Genomic DNA, 17,432 nt, shown 5'->3' with positions numbered 1-17,432 from the left:
GTGATTCTGCATCTTCACACCCTCTTTTAAAAGTAGAAATAAAATTTTAAAAACCCCCAACCCATCAACAAACCTTGGCACAGTTCACACATTGCTGACAAAGCTGGCTCCCTACTGAGATGGTGGTAAAGCTGTAGTTTGCTCTACAGAGAAGTGTTTGCATGTGTGGCTCCCATCGTCTGTGTTCTGTTACCTCTTCCTGGGGTAGCAACTTAAAATGGAATCCCACATGCAGAGGAAGTGGAAGGGCAGAGCTCTTCCCTTCAGGATTTAGTATCTCGAGAGGAAGTCTCTGCAAGTACAGGTTGCTGACAAGTTTCCGGCGGATTCTAAGAGTCAGAACGTCACCGTTTATGTCTGGAGCACGTTCACACGTGCAGTGAGGGTTACAGTGACAAGAATCTCCCTCAGTAAGCAGCCAGTTGAATGGTACTGCCCCTGAGCTACTTTGGATCTGCAGCATGTTCAGCTGACGTGTACCTGGATAGTGCTACAGCTCTGTTGGACGATACCAAGTCAGCTGTAGTGAGGAGGTGATGGAAATGTTTCTTTTCAGTCTTGTTTCACATTGCCTGTAAAGATACATAAATCTGTAAATTTTGTAATCTGTAATTCTGTCCATTTACACGTACAAATATATAAAAATATACACACAGAGGCTGATCTCTTATCCTTAAATGTAGTGTTTACTTTCCAGAATGGAAATCCTGCATCTCGCTCTGTCAACAAAATTGCTACTAAATGCCTAATTCTAAAATTGTAGAGTTGAAATTTGAAACCATGGATCATCAGAGTTCCAGTTCTCAGGTATTGGTAGTTAAGATGCACAATATAAAATGTTCAACAGTTCTGTGGAAGGTGACTGAGGTAATAGAATCCTCAGCATGTCAGCAAGATTTCTTAGCTTTAGTTTACCAAGTAGAGTAACCCCCCTTTTATCCAAGCAGTCTTCAGTACACTTGATTTCTAATAACTTTCTACTGTGAGTTGATGTTTTCAGGCTGCTGTTAGTTCAGTCTAATTGGTAGGCATGTATAAGTACAGCTCTTGTTACTGTGCTAGATAGTGCTGTTCATATTTTCTTCTGCTGTCTCTAAGAAAAAGTTGTTAAGAAGCAATTGTCAGTTTTGTTCAGTTTGTAAAAATTAAGAACATTAGGTACATCTTTTGCAGCTTTTTTTTTCTTTATCCCTGAATGTTTCTCTCAAACCACATGAACAATACTGGATATAAACTGAATAAGTTGCAGTGATACAGCCATATTTTGTACTTACACTTGGAATTTGAAAACTTAACCTGGCCTTTCTCTCTTTAGAATATCCACATAAATATGGACCACAAGGAGGTTGTGCAGATCACTCAGTATTTGAAAGGATGCAGAAGTACCAGATGACTGGTATAGAAGAGCCAACAACAGAGGTACAACACAGGCTCGTGGGTTATGTTGTTTATTCATGTAGTAACTTCCTGTTTCTTGTATATTGTCTCTCTTAGGTTTGGGTCCGTCATCATCCCTCAATATTTTGAGGTACTTACATTATTGCTGCAGGTTTCCTACAAACTTATTTTTTCTAAATTCTTTCTTATTGCTCCTACAACATAGATGTGCTTGGTCTTAATGACCTCAAATTCTCCAACAGTTGGAATTTTAGATGCATGTAGAAATCAGGCTTGAGATGAGGAATATCCTTTATTGCAGTTAAGAAGGAAGAGTTTCAATATCCCTTGATCTCTAAGTAATAGATTGGTCCTTAGATAGTAATAACTTCTAGAGTTTCAAGTAATGTTAATGTTGCACACTTGTAATATCTGAGTGCTATCAGAAGTAAATGAAGTGATATGATAGGGTCTTACTTTTAGTGTTGAAAGATTGAAGTGGTTACATCACGCTATAAACTGCCTGTTAATAGGAGGTAAGTGGTCTACAGAAGGGACTTGTGTACCTGTTCAGAGTCCTGCATGTTTTTACCTTCAGGTTTGCACCACGTGTCATGAAATTATGTGGGTTTTTAACGCTTTCCAGAGGTAAATTACTGAGTTGCTCTTGGTGTTAGCTGTGTTCTGAGCTGTTTCAACTTTTGGCATTGTTTTGTGGTGTAAATGCCAACAAAACTACATAATGTAGCTTGTTAAATGCCGTCATCAACTTAAAGTTTATTTACGTTATGACTCCAGAAGTTCTCAGCAGCACTGGTAACAATAACCAGCTTTCCCAAAAATTTACTTGTAAAACTTGGTGGAGAGAGTGGGCAGTCAGCTGGTGAACACCATAAGGGGAACGTGTTAGCAAATACTGCTCAGACTAATGAGCATTATTTTGACTTCATGTTTAGTGTACTGTTTGTTCCATGCTGAAGTGCTGGAGTATTTCTGTTTGCTGAAGTGGCTGACTGAGGTAATCACAGTGTGAAGTAATCTGGGTTAGGGAGGGTGCACTGAAGTCCCGCAGCGCTGGGTGTTTTCTCATCCACAGACTGCTTCATCTTAAAATAGGAGTATGCAAAATAAAAACTCAAAAGATCACTTGAATGAAAGTGCTGTTTCACATTGCCTTTTGTAGTGTAAAATGAAAGGGGTAGAAAGGTTTGACAGAGGTATCGTTAGAATAGATGGCATGTGGAAAACTGGCCACAGCATACACAGCTTAGTTCAAGATTCATGGAACTTTGTGGGTTAAAGAAAAAAAAGCTTAAAATCTGTTTGTATTAGTGGAGTATGTTTAGAAAAATCCATCACTCTTTAGGTAATCCCATGCAGCATGTAGATATGCAAAATTAATATATCTGTTTCCTGTGTATGTGATGATCTTAAAGGTCTTTTCCAACCTTGTAATTCTGTGATTCTGTGATATGTAGAAGCCTTTTGAAGAGCCTAAGAACAGTGGCCCACAGCTTTTAAGGAAAAAGCGTGCCACTCAGGCTGAAAAAAATACATGTCAGCTGTATATTCAGACTGACCACCTGTTCTACAAGCATTATGGAACAAGGGAAGCTGTAATTGCACAGGTATTTCCAATTCCTTTGTTTTAAACAATCTGCTTCTATTTCTAACAAGTTGCATAAAATTTAATTGTGTATATTATTCTTGTTTACTCTAGAATTTCTTGTTTCACTTGTTACAGTGGCCTTGATGTTATTGAAACAGCTTTTTTTTTAGTCCACTAAAAAGATGCTATGTGTCTGTGAGAAGTTCAGGACATTTGTGCCTCCTGTAGTTGTTAATAGCAGCTGAGGTTTGTTCAGCAAGGTGGAGCAAGGCTTGAAGCCTGACTTTTCTCAGTTCTTAGCTCAGAAAAGTAAGACTTCATGAGGAGTTATATTCTGTTTGACAGCCTGCCGAGCCTCTGTGATAACACTTGCATAACCTTCCATTGGAAACCTTAGTTCAAGAAACTGTGAGATAATGACACTGAAATCTGTTCCCTGATGTAGTGGAAGGTTAAAAAGCAGTGGCAGCTAAAGGCAGAAGCTTCTTGTGTGTTAACATGTTAACAGTTAACTGGAAAAAGGAGTTGGCTTTTTTCATGATCATTTGCTAAAAACATAACTACCCTGTTAACATAATTCTTGAGGTCTGAAGTTTCATTGCCACTTGCAAATCTGACTGTTTATTTATCACGCTGCACATAGATAATTCCATTTGAGTAATAATTTCCAGAGCTCTGAAGTCACCTTCAAAATTGGGTTTTCAATGAGCTAGAGTTTCTGTGTGCTCTTGGGAAAGGCAAATGATCATTTTTTCCCACGTTTCCACTAGAAACAACAAAAAAATGCTGTAACAAGTTTTGTTTTGTTTTGTTTTGTTTTTTTTCTTAAAGAAATGCAGGGAAGTGCATGGGGATTTGAACTGCAGGTACTTTTGTTTTGACAGATATCCAGCCACGTTAAAGCGATTGACACAATTTACCAGTCCACAGATTTCTCAGGAATCCGTAACATCAGCTTCATGGTGAAACGAATAAGGGTGAGTTGTGCTGGAAATGCTTCTAGTTTCACTGGTGTTGACTGGAGGCTGTGTTTTTCAGCAGCCCTGATGCCCTTCATGTGTAACCATTTATTGTTAGCAGTGTGGTAACACCTGTGTCTCTGTGGTAAATGGTTCCTTGACCCGTTTATTTGCGTTGGTTCTAGTGCTTCTTGTTAAACCCCTGCCACTTCTATGAAGGTGTAGGCAGTTTTTGTAGACATCAGCTACTTAAGTTTCAGCAGCGTTGGCTGTGTGGCAAATTCACTGTGTTGCTCTGCAAGTACTTTAATGCTAAAGTAGATAATGGCTTTTTACAGCCATGCTGCTTGTTAAAGGAGATAAAGGTGGCAAATGTCTTCCAACACTGATGATTTAAAAGGATACTGAAAAGGAAAGAAGAGTGAGGACTTACTACAGAAGTGCAGTTCTTTCTTTATCGTGGACTTTGGCTTTCCAAACACTGAAGTGGTAATTTGTTGAGGCCTATAAATCTTTAGCAATGTCTTTAAATATTTAACGTAACAAGGTATTGACAGCAGCAAACAACGGGTATTTGCAAGTCAGATGAAAATGAATCATGCCTTACTGTTTGTTTCAATTTACCTTTAGATTAACACCACTGTAGATGAGAGAGACTCTTCCAATCCCTTCAGATTTCCTAACATTGGTGTGGAAAAGTTTCTGGAGCTGAACTCGGAACAGAATCATGATGATTATTGCTTGGCATATGTGTTCACAGACCGTGATTTTGATGATGGAGTCCTTGGTCTGGCTTGGGTTGGAGCCCCTTCAGGTAATTAAATGCAACCCTTCAGCATGGTCGATGAGATGAAGTATTGTGGGTAGGTGCAAAGAAAAGGAGAAACTGTCATTTAAATTGCCAGCAGATAGAGAATAATCTCATAACCGACTCCTCACAGTTCTGGTTAGGTGTGGCTGGATTGTTTGTGTAATACGTGTGCCACTTCAATTAGTCTCACTGTCTTCCTCATGAGCAGGAAGACATGAATATCTTTGTTCTGTTAGTCAAAGGTGGTAGTACTTGGATGACTTTCTACTCGTGACAGGAATGAGTGACCAGTAAAATGACAGAAGAAACAAGTATTCCTGCTATATATAAACAGAGCTTCTAACTGTGCACTTTGAATTTTGTAGCATAACTAGACTGCAGAATTCCTTAGTTTTTCTAGGTACTATTGGAAGCAGTGTTATCTTGTTCTGGCAGATAACTAATTATTGTGACTGGTCTTGAACTGCTCGTCATTAGTTTCAATCTAGTTGTGTATTTTGGGCCTAAAGTATGTCTTGATCAGAAGAAAATCAAACAGTGGTCTTCAGGAGTGCAGCATGTCAATCTTTGTCCTGGATGTATTAGTTTTGTAATGGTTTTATAAAATTACATGTTGAAAGTTGTTAGTCTTTAAAGTTGAGTAAATAAAAGTCTTTAATTATAACTTATCACAAATTCAAAATTGTGGAAACTTTCACAGAAATCACAATCAGGAGTTCAGAAGGAACAAGAAGTCTTGCCTTGTTCCTTCCCTTGGGTGATTTCTGTATAGGAAGTTATTAGGCTGAAGAGCAACAGGTTTTATGAGACTTTGCAAGAGATTGGATGCTTTTATGAGCACATTATCAAGAGCTTTAAGAGAATTTGAGTGATTGTGGAAGGATCATAAACCATTTATTTGATGTAGGTATACATTCTCACCTCACTTTCACTGCTGTGCTTTCCTCTAAAGGACTTGTTAGTTGTGGAGTAGTGAAGCTGTGTGGAAAATTGTCGCAGTGTGACAGTCTCTCAGACTTTGATTTTAGGAGATGCAGATGCTTAAATAAGTATTATTAGAGTTTTCAGAGGGATAACAAATCAGTGGACACGTGTAGTAAGTATGTTAGAGGGACCTGTGTGGGGTAACCTTAGTGACTGCAGAAGACACGTAGGAAAAATAATACCCAGCTGGCCTGTGTAAATCAGAAACTGGGTCTGTGGTGGCTGCTCTAGCATATAAACTGAGTAAGTATAGGATGAACTGAAATGTGTATTCCATAAACACTGCTTCCAAAACTACATTTGATTGAGAAAAATTAAGTTGCTTTGAGAGATTTTCATCCTTAAGCCACATACCGACAGAGGTTAAATGGGGCATTGAAAAGGCAACTTCCTTAGTGTGTGTTAGACACATTTATATTAGGAATGGAATAGCTGTATTTTAGATCGTTTATGCCTCAGTACAAATTCAAGTTATGAAAAAAAATCATGAAGTTAGTCATCATTTTGGGACTTCTACAGACAGGAAGTGTGATGCACTAGATATGGGTCTGATTAACCCACACATCAAAAACGTGTTCAGTTCTGGTTTGTACAGTGGAAAATGAGTCCCTTCTGCTGACAAGGGTCTATAGCTAATCTTAGGCATCTTAAATACATGCTCTTGCTACAAGAGATGTTCTCTTGTGTTTTTTACTGTGGGTTTTTTTCCTTGGTGAAATCCAAATGAGATGTAGCTTGGGGCTGTATCAGATGTTGCACCCTGCTAGTCTCTTACTACAAGTATGATGAAATCAGGGCTTGTCCATGCAGTGGACGTCTGAAATAGCTCTTATCTGTTCTAAACAAGTTACCTTAATGCATCCACCCAGTGCTGAGAGCCTCAGTGTGGATAAAACTAATCTACTTTCAGAGTTGGGTTACTAAGAATTTCTCTGTATAATTATTGGTCCCTTAATCATCCTTTGAGGAAGGAAGGTGTTTCCTGTTCTAAATGTCACTAAAAAAGTAACACAGGGCTTCTTTTCTTAAATGGCTAACTGTCATACCTCTGTCTAAATGCAGGGAGCTCTGGTGGAATATGTGAGAAGAGCAAGCTGTATTCTGATGGTAAGAAGAAGTCTCTGAACACTGGGATCATCACTGTGCAGAACTATGGGTCTCATGTTCCCCCCAAGGTTTCACACATCACTTTTGCTCACGAGGTTGGGCATAACTTCGGTTCACCTGTGAGTATCTCTGTCCATCTGTTAACTTGCTTTCAACCATGTTGAGGTCCAGGAGTTGGAAATGGGGTCTTTATTTCTTTTAAACAAGGAAATACATGACTGTGACTCCGTGGGATTATGTGCACATATGTAGTGTACAACCACAAAACTGACTGCCAAACTTCTATGAGTATTTGACAACACTGGTGCAACTGGATGTTGTGAATTGTTTATTTCTACTGGCTCAGTCTCTTACAAAGGGACTCAGTTATAATCTCCTATAAACTCAGGATCACACACATCTTTAAAATGTATTTTAGTTTATCCTAGAGAAGTGGAAAAATCAATGAAAAACTGATTAAGGCTACACTTTATTCAACAGGTGAAGAGAGATTCAGCTCTTTTATGTTCAGTTATTTATGTTTACAAGGTTACTGAATAAAATTGTGGAGATGATTAAGAAACCAAGAACAATATTCTAGAGCAAAATTGTCTCTCAGTTGTTTAGGGGCACAACTTGTTTGTGGCAAGCTCATGAAAGCATGAGACTTCAGCTTCACTGGAAATGAGAATATGGTTTTCTGGTTTGATGTTGGTTTTATTTTCAAAGTATATAGGCTCTCTACTCTCAGACATTAAATTAAATGGAAAGCATGTCAATGCTTTCTTCATGTACCTTGAGAAAATGCCTACAACCACTGCTGTGAGTGGGGATAAGCCTCCCAAGCATAACTGAAACAAACAGTCCCACTGAGTGAAACTTCTTTTGGATCAGCCTGGAAGATTGTTTTCATTTTTATTTTACTCCAAGTTGCATTTGATCCAGGGAAATACATAAAAGTATGTGTTTGGTTCTACCAAAGTGTAGCAAATTACACCATTTGCACATCTATGTTGAAAAGCTAAAAAATGAACCCCTTCTTTTGGAGCCACATGCTGTATTTCTGGAGAGTTTGATGCATCAGAACAGCATTAGCATTCCTCTTACACTGAACTACTGAGTATGTTGCCAGTCTGATAACTGCTAGCGTGCCAACCTGCAGTGCATTTCATTCTTCATGCTGGAGATCACATAGATCTAGCCACTGGCTGACAGAAACAGACATCTCTTCTGTTCTGAAGATCTCTTTGCACTGCCTCAAAAGAAGCAAAGGAACATGGGCTGCTGTTTCAGTTAACTCCTCCAGAGAATACTTACTACCTTTTGAAATTACAAAGCCACTTCTTAGGAGATGGCAACTTCATGTCAGGATTGCTTCCAGGATATGTAACACTTGGGGTATGTGTTACCAGGAGTGCAAATAAAATGAAACTTAAGAAACTAGATACTTGTTCCTGTTGGGGAGGCAGGGGGGAGGAATGGACAGACAAACAATAAAGGAAAACAGACAAACAAAAAGCCCAAAACAAGCCTTTGCTTTCTGTAAACTTTTGTATTCCAGGACACCCTGGAGTCTAGGAGGACACTTCTGTTTTTATGAACCTTTCTTTCTTGCTGTGTTAAGGGTACCCAGGCAGGTTACTTTCACTCATGTATAGAAATGGAGGAATTAAAGAAGCTCTTTTGATAGAAATGTTTTAAAATACTTCTTTTGCAGCATGATTCTGGAATGGAGTGCACTCCAGGAGAGTCCAAGAACTTGGGACAGAAAGAAAATGGCAATTATATCATGTATGCAAGAGCTACATCTGGGGACAAGCTTAACAACAACAAGTTCTCTATCTGTAGCATTCGAAACATCAGCCAAGTTCTTGAGAAAAAGAGAAATAATTGTTTTGTTGGTATGTATTTAGCCATCCTGAAATCAGAATGGCTAAGCTATTACTATTATGCCTAATTAGAAAATAATTCTATTGTTTCTTAAATTTGTCTCATGCCTTTTTTGTTTACTGAAAGATGCTGTTAGTAAAGAATTGAGTATGAGATCTGGAGTCCTGTGTCAAGTTCTGAGCTCCCCAGTACAGAAAAGATGTGGAAATGCTGGACTGAGTCCAGCAAAGAGCCACAAAGGTTATTAAGGGATCAGAGCATCCATCTGACATGAGGAGACACTGTGAGATCTGATACTGTTCAGTCAGGAGAAGGCTGGGGGGTCGGTTCTTGTCTGTCTTCAGAAATGCCTGATGGGAGGGAATAAAGAAAACAGGGCCAGCCTGTTCCCAGTCATGGCCAGTGAAAGGACAAGAGGTGAGGAAAGAAATGAAAATATTAAAATACAGGAAATTATATTTAAACATGAAAAATAGAAGAGGATTTTGCAGGAGTTATCTTCCTGGGTTCTGTGCTGTGTGAGGTCTCACAGTTTTTGTGATATTATGCAGTGAGGAGGTTTGGATTTTGAAGGAGTGGTTCACTCCAGTACCATCAGCTTTTGTCTTAAGGTCCTGGGGCTCAGTTAAAGGGAAAAGAGTGCAAGAAAGGATGCTGCTCCATTGGAGGCTTAGCACAAAATTCCTCTTATCACTGCTGATTTCCTATCCACACAAGAAACTCCCACTGTTATCAGCAGAAACCTTGTACTCAGAGGCTTAAAGTCCTGTGAGTGGTAGGAATGACTCAGCTGGGGTGGTAGGCAAACAATGCAAGATGACTGATGTCCATCTTTCCCAGGCATTTTCCCTCACAGCTAGCTGGCTGCTGTTGCAAGTCCATGTCAACATTTCTAAGTCTATTTGCATGTTCCTTGCACTGATTTGTACGTAAATATACTGGCATTTTTCAGAGTCTGGTCAACCCATCTGTGGTAATGGGCTGGTTGAACAAGGAGAGCAGTGTGACTGTGGGTACAGCGACCAGTGTAAAGATGAATGCTGTTATGATGCCAACCAATCAGAAGATAAGAAATGCAAATTAAAACCAGGCAAATACTGCAGGTATTGTGCATGTCTGCTACAGTGCATTTGAATTGTTTTTATTTAATGGTAGCTAGAATCTGGCTCTGTTTGGCTGCATTGTTCTTACAGTATTCATTTTGTGTGAACAGTTGTTTACAGTCAGTGAGAAGTTCATCAGCACAGTTACGCTGTGCAGCTCTTGGTGCTGAGTGTAGTTTGCTTTCCCTTGGGTGACTGGTCTCTAGCTTGTCAAAATGCATCGTGTGGCACAGGGTTGTATCAATACTTCAGGACTGCAGAAGTGCAGACAGATATGTGTGTGTTGAGATTCTGTTAGGTTTATCAGAAGCACTTTGTGCTGAGGTCCTGCAAAACTGAGTCAATCCTGCACACTGATTCAGAAAAACACAGCCAGGGTGCTGTTCCTACAGTAGGTACAGGAAGGGGTTAATTGCTGAAGGGCAGTGGAGGGCATTGTAGGGTTGGCTCCTATCCTAGTGCTATTGTTACAGTATTGCCTAACTGGGAGATGACCAAAGGATAGAATTGATTTTATTTATTCTTTTTTAAATGCTTGTTTTTTAAATTAAATTGAACTACATTTTTAAGTCACCTTGCATCTTGGCAGTGTTGCATGCGCAGTGATTTATAAGAGGAACTTTTAAAGACCATAATATCTACAGTGAAGTAAGACAACTTCCATCTTTTCAGTTCCCTGACTTAAGACACATGGTAAATTTTTCTCTGCTGAAAGCTTCAGAGGAACTTTTTTCACACGAAAGGCATTAGCTTTTGTTCCTCTCTAAAGACAGACATTACCCTGTTGTCTGCTTAGACACTTGGACAAAGATGAAGAGAAAATTACTATTTAAGTCTAAACCAGCTCAACTTCTTAAATACAACATAGACGTTTGTTTTTTCTAATTAAATTTTCCAGCCCCAGAAATGATCTTTGTCATCCTGGGAGTGGAAGTAGCATCTACTGTGAAAATGTGTTTGACAGGATCAACATGGTAGAAGAACAGTGTCCTGTGAATTCACAGTAACTTTGTGTCTCCCCTCCCCAGCCCCCCTTGCAAATTCTTATTATTTCTGCTAAAATAAGTCCTTACATTGTCTTGTCTTACAACTGGGTTCTGAGATCTTATGGTGCACCTATGGTGAGGAGCTGCTTCCTCCTGAGTATAGGAGGTGGCAGTGGCACCTGCTCGGTTGCTCTCTTGCAGTCAGCCGACTGTAGCCTAGCTGTGCCCTGCTGGAACAGTCTGAAATGTGAATTGCTGCATTGCTACTGATTTAGGATTCTCTTTCTTTCAATTCTACTAAGACTGAAAATTTTGCTGTACAGCAGTTTCTAAAGACATGCAAATCCAAGTGTGATAATGGATCTTTTTAACACATTGTTTAGGCAAACTGATACCTGTCCAGCTGCTTTACTTGTCTTTCCTGGGTGAGGCAAGAGTGGTTTGGTTTTTTTCTTTGCATGCTATAGTTTGAAAACAGATCCTGACTTGCAGAAGGGCTGTGCTGTCTTCTGGTGTCCACTGAATGCCCAGCAGCACACTGAATAGTGTTGAGAGACAGACTGATTTGAGGTGGAAGCTCATGAGGCTTAGATTTAATCAAGTAGTTACATATGGTTTATACCCCTTGCTCTTCTGCTTGCAATGGTGCATGTACCCACACACAGCTGCAGATAGAGACAGGCTGGTTTCCTGCTGTTTGACCAGTATGCTGCTATGATGTACTGGTGCTTGTGCTGAACCTTTCATGTCTGTGACAGAAAGGAGCACAAGTGTTTTAGGGGGAACCAGTGAGGCTGGCTTCTCTGCCCCAAGATGTGTTTCAGTGCTGACTGTGATTTCTGTTAAGAGATTTGACTTGTTTCTGTCCCTTTGCTCATTTGTTTAAGCAGGGTGGTGGTATGGCTGCAGAAAGGGAAAGAATATTCCCACAGATGCTGACACAGATAAATCTCAACACTTATTACCTTGAAACTGGTACTACCAAACTACTGTGGTGTTCCTGAATAATTTTGCCAATTTGGCAATAGAAAGCTTTGTATACACAATTTTTGAAAGGCTGTTATTTTTTGTACATGTGAATTTAAAGTATGTTTGTACTTTTTTTTCTAATATTCTGCAAGTAGCTTAATTGTTGGTGATGACTGAGGAATCAGTACTCAGTGCAGTAAGCTTTTGTTACCTTCAGGGACAAAGGTATTCCTTCCAATTCATGTTTATTTTACCTAGCACAAATTAGAAGCATGCTGAGTGTTTAAGGGGGTTTCAGGATCAGTAGTTGTTTTGGAATCATTCATGCTTTTTCCTTACATCCATATTTTGTGTTTATTTCTAGCCCTAGTCAAGGCCCCTGCTGTACTGCACAGTGTAATTTCAAACTGAAGACTGATAAGTGTCGAAATGATTCTGACTGTGCAAGAGAAGGAATGTGTAATGGTGTCAGTGCTCTCTGTCCAGCATCTGAACCCAAGAAAAACTTCACAGACTGCAACAGGGGCACACAAGTTTGCATAAAAGGGGTATGTTTTTCTCCAATCATGTGCAACTGCAGTTGTTTATTGTGAGCACCCTGTGAATTGTGAGGTGATGCCGTGACAGTACTTAGTGGAGGAGAGTACAAGAATAATCTTCTCCCATTTAACAAAAAAATCTTTATAGGTTTCAATCAGAACAACTGTGGAGGCACCCCAAGTGTTAAGAAACAGGTAACAAATGCCAAGCTAGCTTTACTATTTGAAAGAGGCCTTTTTAAGTATTTTTGTAAACATTAGGGATATGAAAGTGTTGGATTTGCTAGTTGCATCGTTTCATTTCTCTTCAGTCTTGGTCAAGTAATTTTGTTGCCTTAGAAAATGAGATATGCTACCAATACATGTTGAATTTGGTGCAATGAAAATACACAGTTCTGCCACCCATGCACATGTAACACAGATGTGCAGGCATATAGAATTACTCTGAACTGCCATTAGTTCCCTGAGTTGGAGTCTATGGCAGTTGCTATGAAATATTGATGGGAGTACTCTTATAAATTGATCTGTGCTTACTTGGAAGCAGAAACAAGCAGAAGTCATCCATGTGAAGAGCTGTAAGTCTTTTTGGTTTTAAGCAAATGCTGCTGCTTATAATATTTTTTCAGCTGATTTAGAGTTGCCTTAAAAATAGAGGAATTTTCTTTTCGTAGTCACTTCGAAACAAGATTATATGTATTGCAGGCTACTCTGAGACCCTAAAAGCAGATATGGTGTTAAATAAAATAGGGTAACTCACCTTTAACAAAAACCCCACATAAAATAAGCCTAAGTACTGCAATTGAATATTTAATGATTTTTTTTTGTTCTATAAATCTTAGAATAAATTCAAGCTATTATTTTTATTGATAAGCATCTTTTGACCTGTGATTATGCTTTCAGCTATTAAAAATTAATATCTTTCCTGATGTCAGTGTGCTTGAAGGTAAAATTGACTATTGTGCTCTCGTGCTTTTGTCTCAAACAGCAATGTGCTGGCTCTATCTGTGAGAAATATGACTTGGAGGAATGTACATGTGCTAGTTCAGATGGCAAGGACGATAGAGAATTGTGTCATGTCTGCTGCATGAGAAAAAGTAAGATTTGTCTGAATTGTAAGCATAAATGTAGCAGAAGGTAACTAAGGAATCTTCTCCTGGGTTTATATGTTGTTTCTTAACTGGAGGGCGTGCTGTGCTCTCGTGCATGCGTTCAGGTAGACACTGCATTGTGTTGGATAGGCAGTAAATGTCTTTTGGGATTTTACAGATGAATAGTAATTGGCAGAGTTTTGAAAGCATTTTGCACAGTAGATCTCCAGCATGCTCATGCACGTGTGTTTCCATACAGGGGTGCTTTGGTTAACCTCCTTTGTATTCGCCTTGCAGTGGAACCGGCTACCTGTGCGAGTACAGGCTCTCATCAGTGGGAGAGGCACTTCGGCCGTAAAACTATCACTTTGCAACCTGGATCTCCTTGTAATGATTTCAAAGGCTACTGTGATGTGTTCATGAGGTGCCGGCTAGTAGATGCTGATGGCCCTCTGGCTAGATTAAAGAAAGCTATTTTTAACCCAGAGCTGTATGAAAATATTGCAGAGTGGATTGTGGTGAGTACCTGGTTTGTTACCAGTCTAACACAGCGCTGTATTGCCAATCAATGTTCCGAGTTGGTAAGAGTTGCTGGATATGTACAGTGTTTCAGCATTCTCCAGAGGAGAATCAGTCCTGGTTTTACCAGTTTTTCTCTAAGTACCTTGAGTGCAGCAGAGAAGTTTGACAGAGCAAAGGGAATGGAAACCAATAATGAATACACAAGTCAATATTTTGTGTTAATACCTGTATTCACTCTGCTCTCTCTTTTGGTGTTTTCCCTTTTTAACTCTCCATATTTGAATGCTCTGATTTCTTTTAAGGAACTAGATACATTGATCTCCAGCACCTCTTACTATGTTTACTGCACTAGATGACACTTTCCTAACAATAGACTGGGAGGGGAGCTACAGTGAAACACCATTATGGAGATGCACAGTCAGTTTTGTGTTGATTGGTTTAGACTTAGGTACAGTATAGCAGAGCTGTCTTCTCTGAAATACTCTTCTGATACTAAAATGAAGATGAAGTATTTGGTGGGGGATTGTGCAAGAACTTTGAGGATGTTTGTCTTTAAAATATTACAGTCTAATTGGGCAGCGTTTCAGACCAGCTTGTTGATGACTCTGGTTGCTTGTCTCTTGTACGTGTGTGCCAGCCCCTCAAACTTCTTTAAATTCTTTTTTTAGGCTTATTGGTGGGCAGTGTTGCTTATGGGAATTGCCTTGATCATGTTAATGGCTGGTTTCATTAAGATATGCAGTGTTCATACTCCAAGCAGTAATCCAAAGTTGCCTCCTCATAAACCACTTCCAGGTAATTAAGTTTATAGACAAATGTTTTCTGCTCAACTGTTCTGTTCTGAAGGGAAGTTTCAGTTATCCCAGCCTGCAGTTCTTAGTCTGGGGTTGTGAAACTACAAATCCAATTTGTGCCAGTGAAACAACTCCTAAAAATGCAATTCTTGCCTTGTTTTCCTATAGCACAATCTGCATATCAAAAGAAAGCTTTGAAGACCTTTTCTAAGTCAGGAGTTCCTTTTATCTTCAATTCCATGCTACATTTTGTGAAAACCATCCTGCTTAAGGAACTATTGTTGAGATAATAAAAAGTATTCTGTAAATACTCCATGCAGTTAATTATCCTTGCAGATTTGAATGTGATGCCTTTCAGAAAGAGTTACGTGTAATTTGCATGATTGGGCAGCTTCTCTGGAAATAACTTCCTTTTTTTAAATTAATTTTAATCATGTCTACTGTCATTTGAAACAGGCACTTTAAAAAGGAGGAGACCACCACAAACCACTCAGCCACCGCAGCGGCAAAGGCCCCGAGAGAGTTATCAGATGGGACACATGAGACGTTGATTGCAGCTTTTTGCCTTGGTTCTTCCTAGTGCCTACAATGGGAAATCTCACTCCAAAGAAAACCTAACAAGTCATCGTCCCCGGTCTAATGCTCAAAAATTGAAGAGGAAAAAGAAATTCCAGCACGAGATGCCCTCAAACAAGTGGAAATGGTTAATTTTCAATGAGCGAATCTTCCAGCTCAGAGAGAAGAAAATTGTTCTTCTTGTGTGTTTTTAATTTAGTGGCACAAAGTCCTAGAGTATCATGGTTCTTTCCCCCTTCTGTGCTCTTCATTGCTGCATTTTCTTCACTTGCAGGCAAATATGGCTGTAGTAAAACTTCTACTCAAGAATTGAGGAAAAAAAAAAAAAAGAGATATATTTTTCAACTGCCAGACAAGGCTATAGGAAGCTAGACCACCTCAGCATTGGAGACATTACTTGTCAATGTATATACATTGTTATATGCAGACATGTATTTCTAACGTACACCCGTACTTGTGTGCAATTGTAAACAAGAGAATTGCAATATGGATGTTTCTTTGTATGATAAAACTTTTCCGCTATTAATGAAGAAATTACTGTTTAATTGACATACTCAGGATAACAGAGGATGATGGTGTGTGTTGGTCGAGGATCCTGTGATGCTTTACACAGCAATTTTGAATCAAATCAAACTTGTTTTTATCACGATCAGAATTGTTTCAAGCACTCATTTCATCTTTCTCCAGCAGCTGCTAAGACGTGGCATATGAGATGGGACGGTCTGTTAGCGACACGGCAGGTGTCCTGTAAACTTTGCAAATGCCAGAGTGTTCCAGAAAGGTTTTGTAGAAGTGTCTGATTTCTTGTAGCTCAGCCTAAATGTTCTTAATTCGTTTGATTATTCAGTTAAATAATGAATAGTGAAATATTGCCATGCTTTACTAGAAAATTCTGCTTGTTACTCAACCTGTTTATTTGGGCTGTGCAGATGATCTTACAGTATGATCATTAAGTTTGTGCTCTGAGGGTTGTGGAAAGAAAGAAAAGCTGTAGGGTTTTTATTTTCTAATTTATCAGATATGTGTATAACTTTTCAGCATGATACTGTTGATCAATAACCACTAAAGTAGAGCGACTTGCCCAGCTACTGTGGCAGAGTTAAGACTGTAGTTAGGACTTACCAGTATCCCCACATTTTACAACAGTAGTGAAGTTCAACAGCACAGTGTCCCATTCCAAAGTTCTTACTGCGAATGTAAAGAATTGGCATTTTTGAGAGAGGAAACAAACGAAGTCTTAAGGTGCTTACTGCTATGCAGGAGATGAAAGGGGGCATTACAAAATGTTTAAAGCTTGTGATATATGTACTGCTTGTTTTCCAAAAGCACCGAGCTAATTAGAGATGCAAATGGCTGTAATTTTCCTGGCTTTGCTTAGGAGAAAACTTACTAAGGGATGGACAGGCTTCCTTTGTTTGTCTTTTGTTTTGTTTTTTAAGAGTATAAGGTTTACACAATCATTCTCATAATGTGACGCAAGCCAGCAAGGCCAAAAATGTTACAGAATATAATGGGATCTCTTCCTTGTAAACTTGTACAGTATGTGGTAACTTTTTCAAAAGAGCTTTTTGTACATGGTTTAGAGACAAATTTTGTACATGAACCCCCAAGTCCAATAGACTATATAAATAATTCTAAATGATCTTAACTAGCTAGAAGTGTATGTAGTTGCTTTTAAGTCATTTTAAATACGTTTGTTTTAAGACTGTGCAAAGATTGGAAGTGGGTTTGCATTTCTAAAATGGTGACTTTTCTTCAGCAAGAGTTCTTAGTAACTTCTTGAGTGTGGTAGACTTTGGAACATGTAAATTTTTTGGCTGTGACGTTATCCTGTGGTAGGATTTTGGCAGTCAAGTGCTGCCCTGTTTTATTTTGAGTCTAAGTTAAACGTTTTCTGCAAACAGAAATGTGCACTGAACTCTCCTCTGCAAGTCAAGATGTGGTCAGAGCTAAAGGAAGTCGGAGACAATGAAACAGAATACTACTGTCGATTTCATGTCCACTGTGTTTTATACAGTATCTTTTTTCTGTTCACTTTGGAAATTTTTACTAAAAATGCAAAAAATAAAAGTATTGTGCGAGGATATGTAAGGTTTTTTGAAACTTGAAATGCATTAATAAATAGACTTGATGAAATGA

General features: G+C 39.0%; 1 protein-coding gene across 1 annotated transcript in view; it reads left to right on the top strand.

The window, feature by feature from the left end:
- The window catches only part of ADAM10 (ADAM metallopeptidase domain 10), a 47,790-nt gene extending 30,358 nt beyond the window's left edge, over nucleotides 1–17,432 (top strand). Inside the window, exons 5-16 of the mRNA XM_084268072.1 lie at nucleotides 1,316–1,419; nucleotides 2,856–3,005; nucleotides 3,871–3,963; nucleotides 4,576–4,759; nucleotides 6,803–6,966; nucleotides 8,544–8,727; nucleotides 9,669–9,819; nucleotides 12,139–12,322; nucleotides 13,299–13,407; nucleotides 13,699–13,919; nucleotides 14,592–14,718; nucleotides 15,174–17,432. Coding sequence (XP_084124198.1) covers nucleotides 1,316–1,419; nucleotides 2,856–3,005; nucleotides 3,871–3,963; nucleotides 4,576–4,759; nucleotides 6,803–6,966; nucleotides 8,544–8,727; nucleotides 9,669–9,819; nucleotides 12,139–12,322; nucleotides 13,299–13,407; nucleotides 13,699–13,919; nucleotides 14,592–14,718; nucleotides 15,174–15,268 — 1,766 coding nt within the window. The 3' untranslated portion in view covers nucleotides 15,269–17,432. The remainder of the gene's footprint in view (nucleotides 1–1,315; nucleotides 1,420–2,855; nucleotides 3,006–3,870; nucleotides 3,964–4,575; nucleotides 4,760–6,802; nucleotides 6,967–8,543; nucleotides 8,728–9,668; nucleotides 9,820–12,138; nucleotides 12,323–13,298; nucleotides 13,408–13,698; nucleotides 13,920–14,591; nucleotides 14,719–15,173) is intronic.

This window comes from Gallinula chloropus, assembly GCF_964237585.1.
Source record: "Gallinula chloropus genome assembly, chromosome: 9".
NCBI classification, from domain to species: Eukaryota; Metazoa; Chordata; class Aves; order Gruiformes; family Rallidae; genus Gallinula; species Gallinula chloropus.
This window is presented reverse-complemented; position numbering and strand designations above follow the sequence as displayed.